At 43.3% G+C, this 25628-nt stretch overlaps 1 protein-coding gene across 1 annotated transcript; it reads right to left on the bottom strand.

Annotated features, from left to right (window-relative positions):
* Positions 1-1942: 1942 nt before the first annotated feature.
* DAPL1 (death associated protein like 1) lies at positions 1943-15980 on the bottom strand. Its single transcript, XM_056861615.1, has 4 exons — positions 15920-15980; positions 8644-8731; positions 6135-6195; positions 1943-2264 (listed from the first exon to the last, which is right to left on the bottom strand). Exons 1-4 carry the CDS (start codon positions 15975-15977, stop codon positions 2142-2144), a joined length of 330 nt encoding a protein of 109 aa, XP_056717593.1. The 5' UTR covers positions 15978-15980; the 3' UTR covers positions 1943-2141.
* Positions 15981-25628: the final 9648 nt, after the last annotated feature.

Here is a 25628-nt window from a genome sequence, read left to right as displayed (position 1 = left end):
GGCAAAAGCCACACCCACTTTCTAAAAATACTTGACAGGCGCCAGGAAAAGTCTCAGTGGGCACCATGGCACTGTGCTGGGGACCCCTTTCCACTATGCCTTTCCACCAATAAGCAACCACTGACTCCTCTCTATTATTAGGGGAAATTCTTTCAGGTTAGAAGGTATCATTGTCTAGGGTATCTTCCTTATACAGACATTATGATTTGGCATTCAAGGAGCTACCAACCATGCATATCAACAAGTACAAACAGTACAATCCTCCTGCAATGCATGGCTCCCATATTTCCTGAAAGAGGCGGTGCATTGATTTTCCTCTGCACATAGTAGACTGAATCCTTATTTTTCAGGGTTCTGTTTCATGCATATTGAAGCTGACAAACCCATGCGTTGTTCTTTTCAGACAACATGGTTACCATACATATTGGGAAGATCTTCACATAAGTGTCAATATTCTGGTACAAGCATTCATGATATCTCAGGGTCCCCATGAATTGGTTCAGATCAGTGCAAAAGATACTGATGCCAAGATGGATAAACTGATCATCAAAATGAAACTGCCAGTTTTTCAAATGTTACTAGGAAAGAGAGACATTAAGCACATTTATCAATTGTACTACTTTCTCCATATTCTCAGAGGTGAATGCCTTTTATGTTTCCAAGCAGGGTATAAGGCAAGTGTTTAGGGCAGGGATCCCCAACCTTTTTCAGCCTGGGGGTAGCTATGGAATTCTGACACAGGGTGGTGGGCGCAACCATATAATGGCTGTTGCAGAAGGTATCGAGCCAGTCGCACAGAGGAAGCCCAAGTACAGGGGAGAAGAGCAGTGATTAAAAAAAAACACCTTGGGACGGAAAAAGAGTTGGTTTTTTATATGTTGACCTTCTCAACCACTTAAGAATCAAACCAGCTTACAATCACCTTCCCCTCCCCACAACAGACACCCTGTGAGATAGGTGGGGCTGAGAGAGCTCTAAGAGAGCTGTGACTAGCCCAAGGTCACCCAAGCTGGCTTCGTGCATAGGAGTGGGGAACAAATACAGTTCACCAGATTAGCCTCTGCCGCTCAATGTGGAGGAGTGGGGAATCAAACCCGGCTCTCCAGATCAGAGTCCATCGCTCCAAACCACTGCTCTTAACCACTACACCATGCTGGCTCTACCATAATGCCACCATGCTCTTCACCACTACACCACACTGAAAGAATAAAACATACTCTGTGGTGACAGCAGCCACTGAAACAGTATTTTAATCTGCGTAACTAATTGGATCTTCAGTGGCCAATCAGAAGCCCTGCTGGGCAAGAGCTCCACCTGCCTGTACCCGTTATCTGAAAGCACTTGGTGGGCACCAAGAAAGGTGTCAGTGGGTGCCATGGTGTTCATGAACACCATGTTGGAAGCCCCTGGTGTATGGTATCCTACCAGTACCTCCATGTAGTTTCTGGTTTTGCTGCCTGCCTGGAACTCAAAAGGAAGCTGGTTATGGATTTCCCGTCAAGCCACAACTCATGGTTGGTGAATTGCATCTGGCTCTGTGGCTCAAAAGAAGTGCAACAGCCTTTGCCTCTCTAAGGGTAGAAGAAGAGTTGGTTTTTATATGCCAACTTTCTCTACCACTTAAGGGAGACTCAAACCAGCTTACAATCACCTTCCCTCCCCCTCCCCACAACAGACACACTGTGAGGTAGCAGAGCTATGATGAACCCAAGGTCACCCAGCTGGCTTGGTGTGTAGGAGTGGGGGGAAAAATCCAGTTCACCAGATTAGCCTCCGCCGTTCATGTTGAGGAGTGGGGAATCAAACCTGGTTCTCCAGATCAGACTCCACCGCTCCAAACCACCGCTCTTAACCACTACACCATGCTGACTCTCTGCTTAGGGAAATTGCCTATCCATTCCAAGCTGCAACACCCAGGAGGCTTTGGGAACGACAGCACGAGAAAGTCTTATTAGTCCCTTCTGAAATAAAAATGTGCTTTGGAAAAAAAATAGTGCTTTGCAGAACATACAGAGATTTTATTGCCTGAAAAATACGAAGTAGAAACTGAATGACATTTGGTCCATTTACTGCATGCTTAGCTAAGTGGTGTTTTGTTAAGAGCAAGTCTGTCAGATATATGAATATTTTACTCTACATCTTTAACATTTCCGAGGCTGCTGAATAATGCACATTCTTTTGGGCAGTATAATCTTTTCCAGAGTAGGCCTTGGCTTTTGATGCACTCCTTGTGCGGCAGCTGCTGCTGGGAACTTATGCCTGAGCTGTAAGATTAAAAACAAAACAAAAAAAGGAACAGTCTTAGAGCAAGAGTAAAAATACCCAAACTATAAATCATAAGCATTAAAACCTAACCTGGCATAAGAGACTTCTTTATTAGATTTGTATCCTACTTCAACAGTGTATCTAAAGCTATTCATCGGCATCCTAAAATAAAGCAGTTCCCTTAAGAACTCTGGGATTCAAAAATTATGAAATAAATGGACCCATGAGAAGGGGGTGAAAGAAAAAGAGAAAAGATTAAGAGCCCATTCCTAAAGGGGGTGTGTGAAAGGGAAAGCCTGCACCAGTGTGGGGGAGCGTTTGCGGTGGTAGAGCTCCCTTTAGTCAGCTTCGACAGCCCTTTCGTCCCATTGCTTCTGTTTATATTTAAATAAAAGGCTTTTTACGCCTCCGCAGTGGCAGGAAAGCCTCAGAGGAGGTAGTGCGGCTGCGCCATTCCCTGCCGCCACGGAACTGCCCCCCTTCAGGATTGGGCTGCCCGGACAGTATTTTAAAATTTTGCGTCCCTTCCCGCAACAAGAATAAAAATGGAGATGGTTCAGTTCCATTGAAAGCCTCCACACGGATGGGAGAAGCAACTCTTAGCCAAATGAAGGAAGGCAACAGCATCTATTTTGTCCTCCTTTTCTTATCCTGGTTCTCTCGCACAGGTCAGTTCATGTTATCAAGCTTGGACGCTTTGTGTTCTGATTTATCCTCCCTGTGTAAGCGCTTCTGTGTTAAACATACCACCCCTCTGCCCCCCTTCATGCAACACAGAAGATCCTCCAGCACAATATGCCAATTTATAGTGCTAGCCACAGCCCTTTTACACCTTATCTAGACGTTCAGTTCAAGATGTGTGTCCCAACTTTTTTCATTTCTTATTAGAAATTTTTTAAAAAGAAAAAAATAACATAACATTCTCAATCATTCACGTACATATAGTGTAAACAATCTTTCAGGGAGTTCATTTTGGATTAATCATTCATGTCATACTGGACATTTATTTCATCAAGTCCTTTATCCATGTTTCCACTACTTTTCAGGCGATCTGTCGAAACAGTACTTAATACAATTCATATTTCCCATTCTATTCTTTTATTCTTCGTCAGCTGCTCTAAATTTGACTATTTAATAAATCTACTGCCTTCATATTGCTATTCTGTGTGTCCCAACTATATTTCATAGCCTGGTTGGTATGAGCATTGCAAGTCCTAGGTCAAAACTCTTTGCAAAAGATTGGGAAGGATGCTTTGCTGTGATGCATACCACTTCCCTTCTTTGGTCCTTGAACTAGCAAGAACCCACCTTCCCTTACTGTTTTAGACTGCACACCCAAAACAAAAAGTGAATATTAATTGGCAGACAAGTATGTCTCTGATCTGAAAGCTAGAGTTATTCTTTCGTCTCCTATTATGAACCTTTCCCCCCTCCCTACCCTAAACCCAAAGGGAGATGCTGACAAGGAAAAGATACAGGAAGATGCAGTGTGCTTGCATTTTATCTGCCTGTTTCTATGCTACATAACCTGATTATTGGCAACAGATTCTAGAGCCAGCAGCCATTGAGTCCCCCACTCTCACACTTCCAGCCTGCTCTAGCAGTAATGCTCCTTCACATTTCTGACTGACCACATTGCAAACCCACTGGCAGGTATTTCCTGTAGGTGGACAGCAATTCAACTATGACTGAAACGGCACTCCAGGACGTCCCTCTCTGTCAAGTGGATATTGTGCCTCCAATCCCATGATAAGCCTTGCTGGATTTAGCTTCAAAGCCGCAGAAATCAAACTAAAAACTTCTCTACACTTTAAATGAATTAGACACTCAACCCCCCTTACAAGCTCTCTCTTTACATGCCAAATACAAATACAACTACAAAACATAGAAATAAAGTACCATCACAGTTTTTATACGGTGCTCCTATCTGGGTCGAAGCTTGTGGAGAATCTATTGATTCCCTTCTGAATTTTTTTCTTTGTAAAATTACTGGTGCTCCTAACTGTGTTGCTGGGGTATCACTGCATGCTGAACTGGGCCTTAGCTCCCTTGAAGCTCGGATTTGGGCTGCAACCTTTAGATTCTGGGTTAAGATTTATTTCTCCATGGAGTAAACTGGTTGAATGTCATATCCAGTCTTTAGGAATCTCTTTTTCTGACCTAAAAGAGAACGGCTCATCAGCAGCTCTTTCCTCCATCTTGAGTTGCTTGCAAAAACTGGATTCTGGAAGTACTACAATAAGAGCGCATAGAGTGTACTCACCTTTATACCTAGGTCTAAACTTGCCGCAATCCCGCCCAATGTATTTTGATTTTCTGATAATCCCATGATACAGACGACTATTTATGTTGGCTAGACTGAATGCCATCCCATCAGGGGAGTTAATAGGTTGTCTAAATAGGGTACTGTACTGTGAGAGAGTATGTCAGTGTGGTTCTGGCCAAATAGACACTCTTCAGCATTCCTTGTTGAACTGTGACTTGCTCAACGAGGCTTGAGACAGATGGATAAAGCCTTTTATTTGGGAATCTGTCTTGGATTTGTTGGGATTCAATATGTGCTCTTATTGAGGAAGTACTGCAATAAGAGCTCATAGATTGTGCTCACCTCTATACCTAGGTCTAAATTTTGATCTTAATGTGACATTGTTCAGGGTTGAATTGGCCATAAGAACAATATCGTTAAAGTATAAGTGTTGGGATTCAACAGGCCCATCCAACTCACTGGCTACAAGCAGCAGGCTAAGAGCCAGTTTCTTTATACCAAATGGGAACCCAAAGCAGCTTACAACGTTGTGGTTCTCCATTTTATTCTCACAACAACAGCATGAGCTAATTTAGACTGAGGGATAATGAGTGGCTCAAGATCACCCAGACAGTTTCCACGGCAGAGTTGGGACTTGAACCTGGGATCTAGTCTGCCACTGTGACTACTAACTATACCATACCAGCGCTCCCAATGCTAGATCATTTTTGATCACGTCTTCCTACAGGGAGATTTTACACTGAGCACTGAAAGGTGTTACATGCCACCACCTGCAATCTGAAGTGATCCATTCAGCTGCCTCAAGACTTTTATTACACCATTTGGTGGAGCCCAGCCTAAGAGCTCTTTATGAAGATGATTGACACACAGAAGAATAGTCACCTGCACTCTGCCTCCCCTTAAAGACATGCGTAAGTTCTGCCCTATGGTCAGAACCTTTAGTTAAACCAACAGCATTTCCCTTGAACTCAGGCCAGCTATTTATCTTAGCACTAAAGGAACAAACTGTGCCTCTGGCCAATCCCACAGCAGCTGCTTCTGAAATATTGGCCTCCAAGCTGTTTCAAATGGTCTCTCTTTCTGGAATCCACATTCTTGCTGCCTTTCTGGGATTGTTGTATATAGACGTAAAAGCCAAAAGACAAAGGGTAGGAGTCAGCTCAATGGGAAAAATGGAGAGACTGTATTTGCTGTTTGAAATGGAACAGCAAAACTAATTCCTGTTGCAACGTCTCAATATTTCAGATGCCCCAATAAGGATTAGTCGTATTTATTCATATTGAGCAGGCAGGAAACATCCTGTGGAGGTCTTAAATGCAGAGCACAGCTTGAGAGGTGCCAAAATGATTACAAGCCATGTTCCAGCATGTTGTACATCGGATGAAAATAGCATTCCACTGCTTCTCAGGCTAAGGCAGCTTTAAGCGCTCTTTATACCTCTCCCTTCTCACATGGGGGAGGGGGGGAGAAGGGATGAAGGGGAAATTGTTAGTATTTCCTAATGCACTCTACCCATTTCTTTCAACACCAGATATGGCTCTTGTGTGCATAATTGTTTAACACAGATTCGTAATCAAGTGTAGGTCTGCTCATGTGTACTTACTTTCTCCAGTGCATCTGCTAACAAGACACTCATGCTTTGCATTTTTGCAATGCTAACAGCACTGTGAAACAGGAAAAAAAAAGTTAGCCAGGAGTTCAGTCTTTATTTTTTTAAAAGATTGGAATAAAGGCTGCAGTGATCCTTCATGTTTGCTGACTAATGCTCCCCATCCAATCTGCAGTGCAGTTTTGGTTGCACAATTCACTCAGAGTATTCTACGCAAGGTTTTCACAGTGGGGACTCAGTGCACCAATGGTACAAAAGTTACACTGGTAGCCAGGTAACAGATCCCCCCATCACATTTTGATCCTGCTGTAAATTTCTGGGGGAGGGAGGAATTTTTCATTTGGAGAACATTTTGGCTGGCAGCAGGAGGCAAGGCATTACTGTTCTGCTGATGGACACACGTTCTGTTAGAAATTTACTGTGGGAGCCAAGCCAATATCTAAAATCAATGACTGCAACAAGTAAAAAGTGAGAAGAAAAGCCACTGGGTAATTCAGGCTCTCTGAGAGTACAATATTGAATTCAGCAAAGATAAAAACTGTCTCACTTCACACTTGCAGCTGCAATGGGGAAGAAGGCCAAGTCCAAGGCCAAGTTCCTTCACTATTACTATACGGAGTACTTGTTCTTGCCTATTCTGGGAGAAGAGCTTCACACATGATAGACTCAAACTTTTGTTACACTTATTAAAGATGCAAGCGTATCTGGACTAAAAAAATTGAGATGGTTATCCCAGTACAACCAGCAGTTTTGTAACTAGCAAAGATTACCTCTACCAGGCAGTATTTATTAAGCCAGGCAGCTATTTTAAGATATGCTGATTTAAATTCATCAGTGACTTGACTACATAGTTTAACTCTGGAGCTAACTGTTTCATGGTTTTTTTGCTTATGTTTTACAGGTGTTTTGCTTATTAGTTTTGTGCAGAAGAAAAAACAATACCCTAAGCCCAGCCCAATTCCAGGAATACTTCAACACTTGCAAGATGAAAGGAAGGCCACAATGTTTATGTATTTATTTATTGTGGTTTTACCATATATAGCAAACACTTGTCTTGGAAAAAAATGAGATTTTTCAGCACTGTCATTATGGGCAGCTGCTTAAGACTGCCAAGAAGTGTTTATAACATTTGTTTAGAACTTCTTAGGCACTGCCTCTCTGATAAGAGCAGAACCTCAAATCACTGGGTGTTGAATTTTGCCCTGAATATTTTACTAAGCTATCAGCACCATTGCCACAACACGCTGCAGGACCAGTTACCACTCACCTATTCTGCTAGGAGGCGAAATACTAAGGCAACTAAGTCTGCAATCCTAGGCACACTCACCTAACTAGCGAGTACGTTCACGGAACGCAATGGGATTTATTCTGAGTATACATATTTACTGATTGCACTGACAGTGACCAGTCTGGGGCAATTGGAATATGGATTTAATCTGTTGTATTGTTGCATTATGTTTTTAATGGATGTTAGCTGCTCTGAGCCCAGCTTTGGCTTGGCTAGAGAGTGGGGTATAAGTCTAAATAAATAAACTACAGGATAATCCAGAGCTTTACCCCAAAGTGCTAAATTCCTACAACTCAAGCCTATGGCTAGGGCTTCTGATCACCTGAAAAAAAAATTGCCGTCCCTTTAATAGAGGCTTAATGGGGTGTTTACCAGGTGATATTATTTACTGTATGCCATGAAGAGCTTCAGCTGCCCGTTTCTACAACTCACTCCTCCATTAAAGGGACAGGACATTTCTTTCTCTCCAGGCCTGTTAGTGGCTGAGCTGCTATGATGCCTCACAAGGGGCCCAGGGACAAGTGAAACTATGCAGGCAGCAAGCCAGAGAGAACATGTCAGTGGCAGGAAGAAGAAGAGTTGGATTTTATATGCCGAATTTCTCTACCACTTAAGGGAGAATCAAACCAGCTTACAATCACCTTCCCTTCCCCTCCTCACAACAAACACCTTGTGAAGTAGGTGGGACTGAGAGAGTTCAGAGAGAACTGTGACTAGCCCAAGGTCACCCAATTGGCTTCATGTGTAGGAGTGGGGAAACAAATCCAGTTCACCAGATTAATGTTCCCCGCTCATGTGGAGGAGTGGGGAATCAAACCCGGTTCTCCAGATCAGAGTCCACCACTCCAAACCACTACACCATGCTGGCTTTTAGAACACCAAGAAAAACAGGAAAACAATAAGGCAAACAGATAGCAGATTGGAAAATTGTCTGTGACAGTATAGAATTTTTCATTGCTGGGCAACTTAAACCTCTGGTTATCTCTACAGTCACAGTACCCTCCTAATTTAAAAACGTATAAGCCAGATGTGCATTGTCTACAGACATTCCTTTTTTAAAACCTTCCCATGCATGATTTTCTAGCACTAAAGGTACTCTGTTTCCTTTCATTTATCTGGTGCAGTAGTATAGTGGCTGTATTGCTCACAGCTGAAGGACCGCTTCCTTTTCGAACTCTAACAACACAAACATACAACTTTCAACAATTTAAATACCTGGCCCTTTGCCTCCCATGAACTTTGGGATTCCTTTCAACAGGTACGTTCTCCGGCTTCTTAGAAACTCTCATACCTCCAGCTTTGACTGTACGAGAGAGAGAGATGAAAATAGCATAAGGCATTTCACAAGCAATTGGTCTTTTTGCAGGTTATGTAACAAAGATAGCCAAATGCTCAGAAAGACAAATATACAGCATAATCCAGTAGTCTTCTACTTTGCAGCATTTTAACTTCCTTTTCCACATATTATTTTGGTGCTCATCAGATCTTTTTTTAAACTTTATTTTTTAAACAACATAAACAACACATACAACAAACCGCACACATTCCATTACATAATCAATACTTCATGCCTGCAACTAGATCTTCATCTAGAACCCTATGGAGTGGGGCTAAATCAATCTAAACTGTCTCGCACTAGTCTTAAAAATAAATGGGACTTTCCCAAGAGATAGGATATATAAAATTGTACTGTAACAGTGACCATCATACAAACTGACTACATTACAAAACTTGGATGATATTATCTTATACTTATGTCATATAGTAAGCCTCTCAACATTATATCTAAAAAATGAGTAACACTGCACATTTATTATAGATAACGTAATTCTAACATGAATATACTTATACATGTATACCTATTGCAAAAAGCCTATTTTCATTAATCTACATAAATTAAGTTGCTTAACACTGTTTAATAATTAATGTTTGTGACTGCTTTACCTTTTACAAACTTACTACACATTAAGTTGCTACGTAGTCACAATACAATTTCTAGTTTCCAGTCCTTCTGAAACTGGTACTCATCAGATCTTAAGGTACAATTTTTAAGCAGTCCAACATTATCCCTTTGCTATGATAACATGGACTCTTGTGTATGTGTTTGTTTTGCAGTCTGGTTAGTGCCGGGTTTTTTTTTTTTTTGCAATTCATTTATCCATGAATGCAGACCCTTCTATTATACCCTCTGTGATAGTATCTTATGCATCTGTGGTACAAACCACCTTCACAACCAATAGCCAGGACTGATCGTGGTGGGGGATGCTTCAGATGCGAAAGACCTGTAAAATTGTGGCATTTATATAGGTACAGTCCACAGAGCTGTACCACAAGGCTGTCGTCACCTCCGAGAAGCTTGATAGTGTGTGAAGGCCTGAATTAATGCCATTGTTAATCAATCATCTTGCTAAGACATTCAAAACTTTTAAGTTACTTCCAGCACAAGAATTGACACCTGCTTTTCTTTTCTTTTTTAAAAAGTTGCTTACTTGGTTAAGAATCTAAAAGATAGGGGAAAAATGTTTAGCTCTCTTTGAAATATCCTGGGCCTTGTTACTTTTTTACTCCAGTTTTGAAATTTCTTTACCTTTTTGTGTTTATATGCTTCTGCTTTTTATAATTGTAATCTGAGATACTCAAGGTTACCACAAGCATTTTGTTGTGTGATGCCTTCGAGTTGTTATCATTTCTGTGTTGAGCACTCTGCACATAATTTATCTACCACAGGTAGTCCAGAATAAAAGTGTCATCCTTATTGTCTCTCTAAAGGTGTAGACATCCTATCATGCATTTGCATTCTATTAATTATCAATTAGGTCCTGTTAACATGCCTGTCAGTCACAAACCAATTAGCACCAACCAATTAAGGTACAGATGACCTAGCAACAACAATTTAAGTGTTCAGCATGTCAAACACATTCAACTTTAAGAACATGTTAAGATACTTCAGATAAAATTACCCAAATATTGCTAGATTTTTAACATGTCAGACTAAGAGGCGGAAATAGGGCTTGAGTGACGTTATTTCATTTGAGGCACAGCTGAAACCAAGTTCCACCTGTGCAAAGGCAACATGTTCTCTTAAACTTATGGTGAGAAGTACATAAAAAGTCCATTATTTATTAAAACATTTATATCCTGCCTTTCCTCTTCGTTCAAGGTGGCTTACATATCCCTCCCCCCCCCCCTTAAAAGATGCCTGCTGTTCAAAACCTCTCAAAAGCCCTGGTGAACAGACAAGCCTTAAGGGTCTCCTGAAGATCTCCCCTCTCACCTCTTCAGCGAGCCCATTCCACAGAGCTGGAGACACAATGAAAAAGCCCTGAACTCTGGTCAATGCCAGACAGGCCACTCTTAAGTGGTGGGATAGCCAACCGATGGCTGCCTGATGACCGGAGTTGGTGCACAGGGGCATATGGAAGTAAACAGTCCACCAAGCATGTGGGTCCCAGGTTGTGAAAGGTTTTAAGGGTCATAATCAGTACCTTGATTTGAACTCAGATACAGACTGGCAGCCAATGAAGCTGTTCCTCCTCTTTGTGTCCGGTCAGAAGGAAAAGAGTGAAACCCCCAAATGGCTACACCCTTAATACCACCTCCATATTCAAGCCAGTGGATAAGAATGGAGTAATCAACTGTATTAAAGGCTGCTGAAAGGTCCAGCAGTATCAATAGGAAAGACTGTCCCCTGTCTAACTTTACACAAAGATAGGGTTGCCTACCTTCAGGTGATGGCTGGAGATCTCCCGCTATTACAACTGATCTCCAGCCGATAGAGAGAAAATGGCCACTTTGGAAGATGGACTCTATGGCATTGAAGCCCCTCCCCTCCCCACCCTCCTCAGACTCTACCCCCAAAATCTCCAGGTATTTCCCAACCCAGAGCTGGCAACCCTACACAAAGATCACCCACCAGTGCAACTAAAGCCATATTGGTGCCAAACCCAGGCCTGAAACCAGATTGAAATGGGTCAAAGCCTCAGGTTGCCAGCTCTGAGATGGAAAATACCTGGAGATATTGGGGGTGGAGCCTGGGGATAGTGAGGTGTGAGGAGGGACCTCAGCAGCGTACAATGCCATGGAGTCCACCCTCCAAAGCAGCCATTTTCTCCAGGTTGTAATCCCAGGAGATCACTAGTCACCACTTGGAGGTTGGCAACCCTAGTCAAGGCCAGATGTGTTGTTCAGGAAATCCTGGAGCTGCTCTGCCACCACATGATCCACCACCTTCCCTAGAAAAGGTAAACTGGAGAATGGCCTGTAGTTGGCCACCTCATCCCTAGACAACGAAGGTTTTTTTGAGCAGAGACCTAATAACTGTTCCTTCAAAGGCCCTGGGAGAGGTCTCCCAATCAGGGAGGAGTCAAAGTTTATGGCACCAAGGAAAATTATACCTGCATATTAATCTGGTGGGTACTAAAGGATTAGTATAACAACATCTCATCTATGATAATCATAACATTTTAATAGGATTTTATAGCGTCATCAAAGTACATGGTGTAGAGCAGAGTAAGCACAGGGAGGGGAGAAAGGTTTACAGGTTAGAATTTGGATGGATTAGTAGACAAATTGGTGGGAAAGAAAGAGGTTATGGCAACAGATGAAGAACGTATGGAAATTTATATGTACTTTGGTTACATTTTAGTTGGGGTGAGAACTATAAAAGGTTAAAGTAAAAGCTTCACAGAATGGAGATTTCTGAGCCAATACTGTACTACATAACTATTTTTGAACAAAATTCTAGCTGTAGAAAAGGCAGATGAGTAAAGATGATGGTATATAGATTTCATCAGGCATTTAGTTTAGCCAATGGGCTTAGAAGGGTGTACCTTTGTTTAGGATTGCACTGCAGATATGATAAGGCTTGTCTTTAGTATTCATATTGTGCAGGAGTCTACAGTTATTTCTGGCTTTGATCTATTAACGGGATAATTAGTCAACTAATGTTTTAATCAAGATTAAAATTAAATCGGTGCAATTGAGAGCAAGCAACTCCATTAGGGTTTATGAAAGGACATACGTGAAGGACCATTTAAGAAGAAGAAAAAGAGTTAGTTTTTATATGCCGACTTTCTCTCCCACTTGAGGGAGAATCAAACCGGCTTACAATCACCTTCCCTTCCTCTCCCCACAACAGACACCCTGTGAGGTAGGTGGGGCTGAGTGTGACTAGCCCAAGATCACACAGCTGGCTTCATGTGTAGGAGCGGGGAAACAAATTCAGTTCACCAGATTAGCCTCTGCCCGCTCATGTGGAGGAGTGGGGAATCAAACCCAGTTCATCAGATTAGCCTCTGCCGCTCATGTGGAGGAGTGGGGAATCAAACCCGGTTCTCCAGATCAGAGTCCACCGCTCCAAACCACCGCTCATAACCACTATACCACACCAGCTCCCAGTAACTGCACTGTGTAACTATAATGTTGGTGTAAGGATCACAGAACTAAATGTAACATGTAATTCCATCCCCAGGCATATAATTCTTAGTTTCCCCTTCTCTGCAATATAGAGATAATATTGACCTGTTCTATAGGGATGATTGAATTAGTACAGTAAACTAATGTTACCAGAGGGCTTTGAACATTTTAAAGTTTTATACAAATGCCAGCTATTATTTAGTCACTGCTAAACAACACACTGACTCTGCTCTCTCTGCAAAATCTGATAATAAAGATGGCATTTTTGAGAGAATCCACTACTATATACCAGCTTTAGATAAGAATCCAACAGTAATCTGGTTTATCATTTGATATAGCTGGCATCTGAAACTCATAGTGCAACACTGAAGTCAGTGTCAACATGTGTTTAAACCCTGAACTTCAACAATACTGATGGCCCTTGAACTTGTTTATTTTAAAAGGGATTTTAACATGTGTAACCATAATAGTCTATATATCCTCAAACTTGATGAAATACTGGATAAAATCTTGCACTGAGAAACAAAGTTTTGTACTTATGTACTTTCATTCTTAATGATCTCCTTCCCCAAAACATTTCTGAAGGATGCATATTTTGCATGTATTAATATCTATATATCTAATCCTCAACATGGCTCCATCTGTAGATACTTAACTCCAGAGACTGGAACCATGGACAGATAATACAGATCTTTCTACAGACCTTTTCCTGCTTCATTTCTTCCCGCCATAGCGGGAGGCCTACTGTCCCTAGATCTAGGAGACCCAAGTTTGAACGATCATTATTCTGTGGAAGCCCATGGGCCAGTTAATTATTCTCAGCCTACAAGGTTGTTGTAAGAATAAAATGGAGTGAAGGAGAACGCTGTGAGCTGCTTTGGGTCTCCGTTGTAGAGAGAGGTGGTGAATAAATGATAAAAATAAATATAGTTGAAGCAGGGGGGAAGATAAAAGATAGGTTAGTAGGTGGGAAGGGGGAAAGGAAGTATGGAAAGGTGAGAATGTGGTGGCTGCCAGGAGGAGAGGTGGAAATAATGAGGGGTGGAGGTTATAGGAGAAAGTGAGGTGCCTTCCATGCAAGTTCTTGTGCTTCTGTACTGTGCAACTGGGCTGACAGTTGGCTGTTGATTAAACCCAAATCAATCTCTAATCAGCTGACAAATATAGTCAGTTCATTTGTCAGGGGAGAACATTCCACCAAGGCCTGAGCCGTCCCTACTGCCTGGGGTTTTGTGCTTTACCCTTCCGAGATTTAGTTAAGTAGCGCAAGGCCAAATTGCACAGGCAAGCCTATGTGTACCAGAATTCTCCTGATCTGAAATCTCAAGCAGGAAGCTAAGTTATACTGAGAAATTAAAGGGTTTGTGTCTTCAGATGCGTAAAGTCGCTTTGAGTACTGCTTTGCAGGAGAAAAATAGTTTGGATAAATAAGAATTTAAGTTCAGACAACAGGTTTTGGTTTTGTTTTTCTGAAGCATAGAAAGAGCCGAAATGGCCAAGGATGACAATCCACCATGCATTCGATAGTGGAATCTATCAGTCTCAAACACACATTATCAACCCCTGAGAAATGAACACACGTCTTGGCATGAGAAAATTTTGGTCTTGCCAAGATGAAGGCATTTTATACATGCCATTTTATACATTCCCCCCACCCATGGGTAGGGTTAAGGTTGAGCCTACTCTTTCCGACAGAACTTTTCAATGTTGTGATCTGGATAATCCTCCCCCCGCTGTCCCACGTTGATAATTTAGGATGTTATTGTTAATGACCTTGATTTATAACAGCCCATTCCACAGGCATAAAACTACTACACCACAGCGACTGGCAACATTTCATAGTGGTTTCTCACTTCTAACCAATTAGAAAGAGGGTCAGCTTCTCAAACATATGAACAACCACATGTTTTTTTTGAAGCCAGGAGGTTTTTCCAGGAAGGAACTGTGGCATTACCGAGCTAGAAAGACCTGCTTACGACGCTCTTGGGAAATCTCCAAAAGGGGAGGCGCTCTAGCGGTGCAAAAAACGGCCTCTTGCCAAATCTAGCCCCATCACAAAAGGCCTTGATAAACAACAACGCATAAATGAGGGAGAGCATGCATTTGGAAGGGATGCACATTTCTAGCAAGCATGCAGAAATGTTTCATAACATTACTGAAGCGGGCCAGAAGCAGAGCAAGAGTCCAGTAGCACCTGAAAGACGAACAAAAATATGTTCTCGCTCCGTAAATCTTTGCAATAGTAGAAAAGGGCAAGAGTCCAGTAGCACCTTACAGATGAACAAAAATATTTTCTGGCAGGGAGAGCTTTCGTGAGCCACAGCCTCACTTCTTCAGACACAGCTAGAATGTGAATCCACCAGTCTTTAAGACTTAAAGGGGTGGGGAACCTTTTTTTCTGCCAAGGGCCATTTGGATATTTATAACATCATTCGGGGCCATACAAAATTATCAACTTAAAAATTAGCCTGCTATATTTGGTCAAACATTTAGCCGAGAGGCACGACCGGAGACGGCTCCGAGTGTCTGCCACAGAGAGCGACTCGCTTTTGAGCTCTGCTGTCCCCAGCTGGGCCCAAGAGATTCAGGCCGGGCAGCATCCTTCTGAGCTAGAGATAAGCCAGGACCCATGGAGGGCCAGACCAAATGCTTTTGCGGGCCTTGGACGGCCCCCGGGCCTGACGTCCCCCACCCCTGCTTTAAGCAGAGGAGAGGGAGTTCAGAATTAGTATGTCAATGTGAACAGCGTGGGATTATGAGAAGAAAAGCGTTGCGAGACAGGAGGGGAAACCGAGCCCGCCGGTGGTCCATTTGGAAACGGAGTCGCAGCAGAATAGGAGGACGCCAATTCACCCCCGAAGGCTTTTCTATACCAATTTGGGGTGGGGTGGGGGGGAAAGCTTGCATTCTTCAGACCCGGGAACGCAACCCTGGCGCCTCAGGAAGGGGATGAAGCCCTCCCACCCGCTTCCCCCCCTGCAAGCGCGAGGAAAGGGGGAAAGCGGCGCGTAAAGGCTCCGCGCGCCATCGCCCCGCACGCGCCGCGGTCCTGGCGCATCCCTCCCAGGCCGCTCACCTGCAGGGGGACGCCCCCCTTTGGAGGGGGAGGTGGGCGCGTCAGGCTTGGTCAGCATCTCGGCTCTGCAAAGGGGGCCGGAGGGCAAGGGGGGCGCGCGCGGCTCCGGCCAGACCCAACCCGGACTGCGGGTCCCTGGGGAGGCGCGCGTCCTTCCTTTACTGCGCCACCGAGCAGCTGGGGCGGTGCTGCCCTGAAGGAGAGGCGGGGCCGGGCCGGCTGTGGGGTAGGAGTTGGCCGGGGGTGGGAAGGGGGAGTGTCGGGGGGGGAGTGTCCGGGGGAGAGGCCTCGGCCGGGTCTGGTCTGCGGTGCGCGCCGGGGTGGGTCCCCCGGTGCTCGAGCTCAGCAAGCGTCTTGGAAACATAAAGCCATTTTGTAACAGTGCCCCAAAAGATCTCCCAGTCATACTGGGCAGCCAGACTGCTAGGGAAGCTGGGGGAAGGCATGTCTACCTACAGCAGTGGTTCCCAACCTTTTTTTTGACCAGGCACCACTAGGACTTTTTTGTTCGGTGCAGGGACCCCAAGGCTCCAAATAAAAATTCCGACAATTTGAAAATAAACTCTAATCGTCACTGTTAGTTAAACATGAAACTTAGAATAATATTTGAATATATTTTTTATGATAGAGAACTTTTAATTGAAAATATTAATTTATTATGGGTTTATAACTTTGTTTCGCGGACCTTAATTTAGTTCTCGCGGACCCCTGGGGGTCCGTGGACCCCCGGTTGGGAACCAGTGACCTAGATACAGGCTTGCTCTCTGTTCTCTTTAAGTAAGTGGGTTAAGAGTCATGGAGTGTCAGAGGGAACTATAAACAATGATAGGAGAAACTGGATGAAACCGCAACTGTACTGAGCCGCCTCTATGTCTGTAGTGCTATCAGCTTTACCCTGAATGTTGATGGGCTGTCATATCTTGAATTTGGATCAACACCTCTTCCCCAGGATGACCGGGGCTCCGAGATTTCGGCCCATTCGGGCCTCGGAGTCACCAGCTGCAAATAAACTCTTTTCTTGAAATAACGATCTCGGGTCTCTCTCTCCCCCCACGAACCCCTGTTTACCACATCCATTTAAAGAAGAGGGGGCCAGTTCCAAAGGCGCTTCCCTCGGCGCAGATGAGTCTCGGGATGTGATGCCGTGCGCACGACTCACTTCTGTCCCAAGGGAGAGCATCCAGCAGCCTCAATTTCTGGGGAAACGCAAGAATCTGCGACTCTTTCTTTCTTTTTCTTTCTTTCTTTCCTTCTTTCCTTCTTTCTTTCCTTCTTTCCTTCTTTCCTTCTTTCCTTCTTTCTTTCTTTCTTTCTTTCTTTCTTTCTTTCTTTCTCCATTGCAGGGCAAATGGCTGCGTGGACATATGAACAAATGAAGCTGCCTTATACTGAAGCAGAGCCTTGGCCCATCAAAGTCGGTATTAGTAGAAAAGGGCAAGAGTCCAGTAGCACCTTAAAGACTTAACAAAAATATTTTCTGGTAGGGTATGAGCTTTCGTGAGCCACAGCTCACTTCTTCAAAGTTAGTCTGTCTGCAGTAGTAGAAAAGGGCAAGAGTCCAGTAGCACCTTAAAGACAAAAATATTTTCTGGTAGGGTATGAGCTTTCGTGAGCCACAGCTCACTCCTTCAGATACAGCTAGAATGTGAATCCATCTGTCTTTAACACTCCTCTACTTAAAGAAAGATGGATTCACATTTTAACTGTATCAGAAGAAGTGAGCTGTAGCTCACAAAAGCTCATACCCTACCAGAAAATATTTTTGTTAGTCTTTAAGGTGCTACTGGACTCTTGCCCTTTTCTACTACTGCAGACAGACTAACACAGCTACCCACTGTCAAAGTCAGTATTGTCTACTCAGGCCGGCAGCGGCTCTCCGGGGTCTCAGGCAGAGGTCTTTCACTTGCCTAGTTCCTTTTAACTGGAGATGCCGGGGATTGAACCTGGGACCTTCCGCATGCCAAGCAGATGCTCTGCCACAGCCCCACCCCAACTTAGCCCCCATTTAAATAAAAAATTACGTGCTGCAGGTATGTGAGCTCTTGTGCCGGTGTGAGAGTCGTCAAGTGACGATGCTTTCCACGTTTGGCCGGTTGTCAGAACAGAGACTGTAAATCCAGGACAAAAAGAAAAGGGGAAAAATAATGTTGCTTTTGTGATTCCTTTACTTTTTATAAGACTTTTTAAAAAGTGCATCTCCAGAGACAGACATTGTGTGTGCTCCCTCCTGACTGCCCTTTCATCCCCAAAGCTGTTTCCTGACAGAAGCCCAAAGGACTCTGCACAGGCTCAGAGGTACTGTCCTTCAATCAAATTTACTTTTAAATAGAAGTGAATTGCTTTCACACAGAGAGGGGCAAGTTCAGAAGTATTTAGCCTGTAGAGCTAGCAATATTAACCTTGATATCTCAGGATGGGCTACTTCTGAATAATGAAAAAATATGAGTTGCTCCCCTTCCCTGGCATGTTACCAAGTTTTATTCTGTCCCAGAAACAGAACACGGACTAGGAAGAGCCCTACAAATGTGGCAATCAGACGAGCAACACCAGAAAAAAATCTTTTGAAATAAAAGCTTTTTAAAAAAGATATTGAGCCAATATTTTTCTAATCTTTTCCTGGGCCTTCTGAGAAATGCATACGCTATTCTGCAGCAAGCTTCCTGTTGAAAACTCACCCTGACACAGCCTGCAAAGAAAACATTGCCACCTGCTCTGGAGAGTGTCCACTGGATAGAACTTGAACTCAGGCCTTTAACACGCACACCCCCGGGACCCTCTCCCACTGCAGAAAGGGTGGGTGGCGGTGGAAGGTCTGGGTCAAAGTGGCAGAGAAGAGGTGAAGTGCAAATAATGGCCAGACCACAGTGCAGCCTCAAGACCTCCCAGAAGGTGCTTCCAATACAGCTGGGATCAATTACCTTTCAGTCTGTTTCGGAAGGACAGCCTTGGAAAGACAGCCTTGAGTTCACCAGGTGCAAGTCCTGGTGTTCCACTCTCCAGCTCTATAGTTCTCTAACCCTTTAGCCTCCAACTCCAACCTAAGCTTTTCAAGTCAAGGACTGAGGGTCCTATTTAAGAGGAAACCCAAATGCACCTGACTACAAAGTGCAGGACATTTGGTGGTTGCTGCCAGGCCTGACCCTCCCTCAAAAGCCAAAACATCCCTTGAAGTTGTACCAGTACAACTATTTACGAACACATCTGCTTTGTGTAATGGTGTGTGGGTAGCTCAAGAACTGGTCCTTAGTGTGTCTTTTTATGCTGAAATATTAGAGGGATGTGTAGGGATTCCAGCCTCCAGGTGGGACCTGGAAATCTCCTGGAATTACAGTTTATCTCCAGACTACAGATAGATTTGCCAACTCCGGGTTGGGAAATTCCTAGAGATTTGGGGGTAGAGTTTCCCAACCTGGATATGCCAACCCTAGCACCCGTCCCCCGCCAGTGGCTAGGAGGGACCTAGCAACCCTAGGGATATTCTTTCCCATGGCACCTCGCTTTTGGCTACATCAGAACTAATTAGTTGGAGAAGGGTGTTGTTTTATACATTAATTATTTCTGTCTCTTCTCCGACATTCCATACAAAAGTTTGTCTGTTCTGTAACACTTAAAAGCCCAAGGATTCTGCCCATAGAAAAAATGGCAAAATTAAGGGCAGTTTTAGACAAGATGCTAGGACAGTGGCTGTAACCTTGTAGCGCCTGTGGGTGCTTTTGGAATTTTGCAAACAGTGAATCAGTGTCCTCCAGGACATCCTATCATTAGCAGCCTTGATCAGATCTTGCAAACTGAGGGCTGTGGCTTCCTTGATTGAGTCAATCCACTTCACTTTGGGTCTTCCTCTTTTCCTGCTGCCTTCAACTTTTCCTAGCGTTATTGTCTTTTCCAGTGACTCTTGTCTCCTCATAATGGGACCAAAGTACGCTAGCCTCAGTTTAGTCATTTTAGCTTCTAGGGAAAGTTCAGGCTTGATTTGATCTAGAACCCACTGATTTTTTTTTTTTTTGGTGGTCCGTGGTATCCGTAACACTTTCTTCTACCACCACATTTCAAAGGAATCTACTTTCTTCCTGTCAGCTTTCTTCATTGTCCAGCTTTTACACCCATACATAGTAATAAGGAATACTATGGCAAAAAGAATACATGTACTCTTAAAAGAGTATGGTTGGTAACCCTAACTCCCACAATCATAGGACTAGAGCCTTAATTGCATAAACCGAATTATTTTTTGTTTCTCTTTCCCCCCATAGTTACAGAATATGTGTACTCAGCGCACAGTGGCGAGGCAGGATTCAGCCTGCTGCAGCCCCCGCTGAGGTGACCTCCATCTGCCCTTCCTTCCCATGCAAGCTTCAGCTTGGTTTACCTGAACACATTGGATGTAATCTGCAAAATGTTGCATTAAGGTATGTGCAAAAGCTGTTGAATGAATAATAGTTTACAATGAATACACTGTAAGCTAGGGTAAAAGGTTTTTTTTCATGTCGAAAGCCAGCATGAAAAATGTTCTGTAATTACTGTCCTAATTATAAGACGTTACTTTATAGTTACCGATGCCATGGCCTCCCTGTCAGTTTTGCAAGCAAAGAACTAATCAGCAAGATTGGGCTAGGATTATCCAGTAATTCTTGTTTTAGGAAGAGTCTTGTGCATTTGGCCTAGCTCAGTTTACATAATTCTGCATCATGCCAATACTTGTTCTCTGAAGGTAGCAGAGTCTTGCAGTTTCCATCTAAATTCTGCACAGCTGTTCAAGGGCAAGCACTCTGTACCACAATGAGGCATTAACAGGTATACAGCCTGACCTTTCTAGGAACAGTCTCTAGACCAGGGGTGTCAAACTCATTTGTTACGAGAGCCAGATATGACATCCGCAGTGGGCTCGCCAGCCCAGATCAGGATGGGGTGGGGGCCTTGGCTGGTGAGTCCGCAGTGCCCAAATCAGAACTGGGGAGGGGGTGGCTGCCTTGGTCGGCTCATGGGCCGGATAAGAGCTCTTAAGAAGCTGTAGCCAGCCCCCGGGCCGTATGTTTGACACCCCTTCTCTAGACCGTCTCCACTCCTTCTACAGGACGTAGTAGGAGCCTTTAAAAAAAAAAAACACCATAGAACTATTGGAATATAGTTTATGCACATTTTTGTAGGAGTTATTTTCATTCAGGTTTACAGGACTGTTTGAATTTTCCCAAAAACTACTAAATAAAAACTTTCGTTAGCCATTCATAATTTTTTTTATTGTTCTGTTGCTCAGACATCTACTTTATAAATATTCATTAGGGCTGCCAACCTCCAGGTATTAGTTGGAGATCGTCTGCTATTACAACTGACTCTATGGCATCGAAGTCCCTCCCTTCCCCAAACCCCGCCCTCCTCAGGCTCCGCCCCAAAAACCTCCCGCTGGTGGCAAAGAGGGACCTGGCAACCCTAATATTTATTAGTTTTGAAAACATTACTAACTTTGAATGTAATCATAAAGCAACAACAATCCAGAGGTTATAATGGCATTTTAAAACATAAAACATTTTCCTGTTATGTAAAAAATGTTCAGAGGCATCTGGATCTCTTATAATTATAACTTGAGTTATTTTTCTCATTTTACCAGCTACAATAGCTTCTCTATTAATTGCTAAGACTTTACATCATCTCACAGCTAGAAAATTGTCTCAGTACTCCTGCCATGTAAGCAAATGTACAGTTTACTCCTGGAAGGTAGATGTAAAGGTTCTTGGAAGCACACCAAGAGTTTACCTAGTCCATAGAAATCACTGCTGAATTCCCAGATTCAATGCTACTGCAGACCTGAATGATGCTAGACAAGGGGAACTGATAAAAAAACTCCACAGGAAAGATTTGACTTAAGACTTGTAGGCCATTTATGCTTGGTAATTAGCAGAGCGTTCCAGGCTAAATTGCCCCACATATTTTTTTGCGTTTTTCACGGTGAACCGTAATTCAGGAAGTAACTGCAAAGCCGGCGCATACCTGCTTCGCATTACTTATCTTTAACGCAACCTTTTGTGTTTGCTCTGCCCTTGCGGCGAAGAATCCCCTCAAGGAAACATGCAAAATCACAGCTGCGCGTTAGCTGCAAACAAGGAGCAGGCGAGTGTGTGTGTGTAATTTCTCCTTTTGCATCGGGACCATGAATAGTCATTTTAAAGGTCGCATTTTTAAAGACCTTTGAGTGAGCTTCAAAATTGACCCTTCATAAATGGCCGTAGTTTCATGGCACTCAAAATGTGCTCTAAAACTGAACCTTACAGACAATCAGACTTCCCTAGACTGAGTTCTTTAATCTAGGGTGGGGCTGTGATCATTATTGTTTTCCCAGCATGGGATAATCGATCCATGGTTGGGAGGACACTTTCTGTTAGTGTTAGAATGGAGACAAAAACTTTGCCAGAAGAGCAGTTTTGGATTTAGTCCCATGCTGATGACTGCCAGCAGTTTGTTTTCCTGTCAACAGCAGAACGCTTCTAAATTGTCAGCCTGATCCTAAAGCACAAATAGAACCCTGTCCAGAATAGCTTGTATACTTGCTTTGAATCTGTTTTACTCCTGTCCCAAAGCATTTTTTTTCTGGATTAAGTTTAAATTTGCCTGGATTTATCAGCACAGCCAAATCAATATCCATTCCCCCCCCCCATCTTAATACAGCCAAGGACTGGTTCACACATCCATTTCATTGATTACTGAATATTTAGTGACTGAACTTTAATGTGTGAGATGAAAAAGCATTACATTTGAAGGGAATCGGGTCATCCCCATGCTCAATAAGAATTGTACGAGGCTGCTGAATGAGCATCAGCTTTAGGGATGACTGCCATTTATTTATTTCATTTACATCCTGCCTTTCTCTCCAGTGATGACCCAAAGTGACTTACATCCTTCTCCTGTGTTTTAGCCTTACAACAATCCTGTGAGGTAGGTGTGACTGGCCTAAGGTCACTAGCAAGCTTCCATGGCAGGGTCATTAGTGTTGCCAACCTCTAGGTACTAGCTGGAGATCTCCTGCTATTACAATTGATCTCCAGCCAATAGAGACCAGTTCACCTGGAGAAAATGGCTGTTTGGCCCACTGGACTCTATGGCATTGAAGTCCCTCCCCTCCCTAAACCCTTCCCTCTTCAGGCTCCACCCCAAAAACCTCCCACTGGTGGTGAAGAAGGACTTGCTAAGTCTTTAGAGACTTTCAGGAGGCACTAGGGTTGCCAACCTCCAGGTAGTAGCTGGAGATCTCCTGCTATTACAACTGATCTCCAGCCGATAGAGATCAGATCACCTGGAGAAAATGGAATTTATGGCATTGAAGTCCCTCCCCTCCCCAAACCCCGCCCTCCTCAGGCTCCGTCCCAAACACTTCCCGCCGGTAGCGAAGAGGGACCTGGCAACCCTAGTGAACCAGCCTCCAGACGACAAGCTTACAAACTTCATTTGACTTTGCAAAGATTTTGGTACGTCTTCACACACTTTATAAAGTGCCCAGTGACTCTTTCCCGCAGAGGTGACTTTACCAGCAGGACAAAAACACGTTCTTGCTTACTATATAGCTTTCCAAGGCTAATTTACAAATCCTTCTAGTGCAGCAAAAGGTGATGCCCTTCAATTCCATAATTCACACTTTAGATATTTCAGCCAGAGGACTGTTGAGAGAAAGGTCACAGGGCCCTTTTAAAAAGGTCAGCACACATATGTTTGATGTGACAATTCTGCTTCAGTTCATTCTTCAGAAAATCACTGTCAGCTGAGCTGAGACACTGAAGCCTGCAAAAGTAAAAACAGGGTTGATGTCCTTAGCGACTTTTAATAGGAAGAACTGATTGTTTTGTGAAGTTATTTAAACTATTTATATCCTGCCTTGTAACCATAAGAACAACACATTAAGCCAATCACAGTCAATATTACCAAGTTCCAACAACAAATACAAAACTAAAGCACCAAGAATAGTAACAGTTAAAATCTGAAACTTCAGTATGAGACAGATAAACAATACATGCACATAATTTAACAGCAGAAAAAAGCAGAATATATATAAAAATAGCAGCAACGAAACTCTAAGGAATCTGACGATTGAGAAATTCAGGGTATCGTTCTTCAGACAGCCATCTCTGAAGCAGAATGAATTCTTGATCATGCCTACAGGGTATGCAGCCGTCATTAATTGCAATGCAAAGTGTTTACTTTTTAAATTAAACTACCCCCATGGTAACTTCAATTTGCAATACTATTTTCATGGATGTCTTCAAATGACTCTTGGAAACCTACACTATGTAGGTGTCATAGTAACTGAAGGTTCATAGTAACTGAATTAATATCTATATTTTAGCCTACTTCCTTCAGGGATCCATGAGAATTACAGCTGAAATTCTTTAAATCCACCCACCAGTATATTTGTTGTTCCACTGAACTGTAGCCATCCAGTATGTATCACAGAGACAATGCATTTTTGTTACATTCTTCTCTGAAGCCCTTCAGCCCATGAATCATAAGTCACAGTTAAGCAGCAGAACAATCCAATAAATACTGGCATATCCAGAGCCATCCAAGGAATGTCATCACTAAGTAAGGATCTGAAGATGGATTTCCCACTTCCAAGGCCAACATGATAACCAGTGCACCATTATTTATTATTATTAACCATTTCCCCCCTGCCTACGTTTCTTCATGGAATTCACAGTGGCATACATAAGGTTCTCAGGATATCTCACAAGCAGGCATCAACCAGACCCAAAGTTACTTAGCTTCAGCAAGGATGTTAGATCATGTGCCTTCCAAAATATGCTGAGAAATATTACACCGTTTCTCACTTTTTGGAAAATTGATAACCCTACTCTACCCATCGATTATAGTCTAAAACTTGAGGCAATATGGTCTGCCATCATTAGAGTGATAACAGTCTGCAAATATGAGGATATAAAATTAAGGAAATACAGTGCTTTGAATTCCAAGAGCCATGGGCAGGAGCTCCTCTTGTGGAATCATCCTACCTCTCCCTGCCTTCTGCAGCCCCTTGTTCATCTGGAAGCTGGTTCTGAGACCTGAGGGACCAGTGTGGGATAAGGCACAGCACGGGGCTGCATATTGAGTGGGAAGCCAATAGAAATCATATACCCCACTCTTCGACTTGGGTAGACATGCCCCTTGCTCATACTTTGGGCTCCCACCCAATAAAGACAAAGTATAGCAGAAGTTAGAAAACAGTACGATAAAAATACAATAAAAGCAACACTGTTTTCCTTTAGCAAACCTGAACAAGGTACGCTTTGGTGTCGTCCCCGCCCCCAAATAAAGTATGGTGTTGCGTACATAGTTCTGAATCCAGGTCCTCCTCTGACTGTATGTGCATCCTATTGTTGTACAAGATGATCTGTACTTTTGAAGCTGTGCATATATATATCAGCACATGCAAGAACTTTGGATTGACTGCTTATTAAGTTGCGTCTGTAAAATCTCTCTCACCAGGTAGCTTATGAAACACAATATTATCAGTGCCTGTTGCAACAGGCCAAGCGGTAAAGTAGGCTTCCCCCTCCAAAACAGGCCCTATTATGCAAGTTACAAAACATGAGGCCCCACCTGGTTCAATTATGCTTTAATTTTACATGCTTGGGTAGAGATAAATGGAATTCCTAATCCTACACTACTTGGTACTTTGAGAACATCAGTGTATTCAGGAGGATGCCTTGTGCCAGCAACATTCCATCTAATC

Source organism: Euleptes europaea, chromosome 15 (assembly GCF_029931775.1).
Source record: "Euleptes europaea isolate rEulEur1 chromosome 15, rEulEur1.hap1, whole genome shotgun sequence".
Lineage (NCBI taxonomy): Eukaryota > Metazoa > Chordata > Lepidosauria > Squamata > Sphaerodactylidae > Euleptes > Euleptes europaea.
This window is presented reverse-complemented; position numbering and strand designations above follow the sequence as displayed.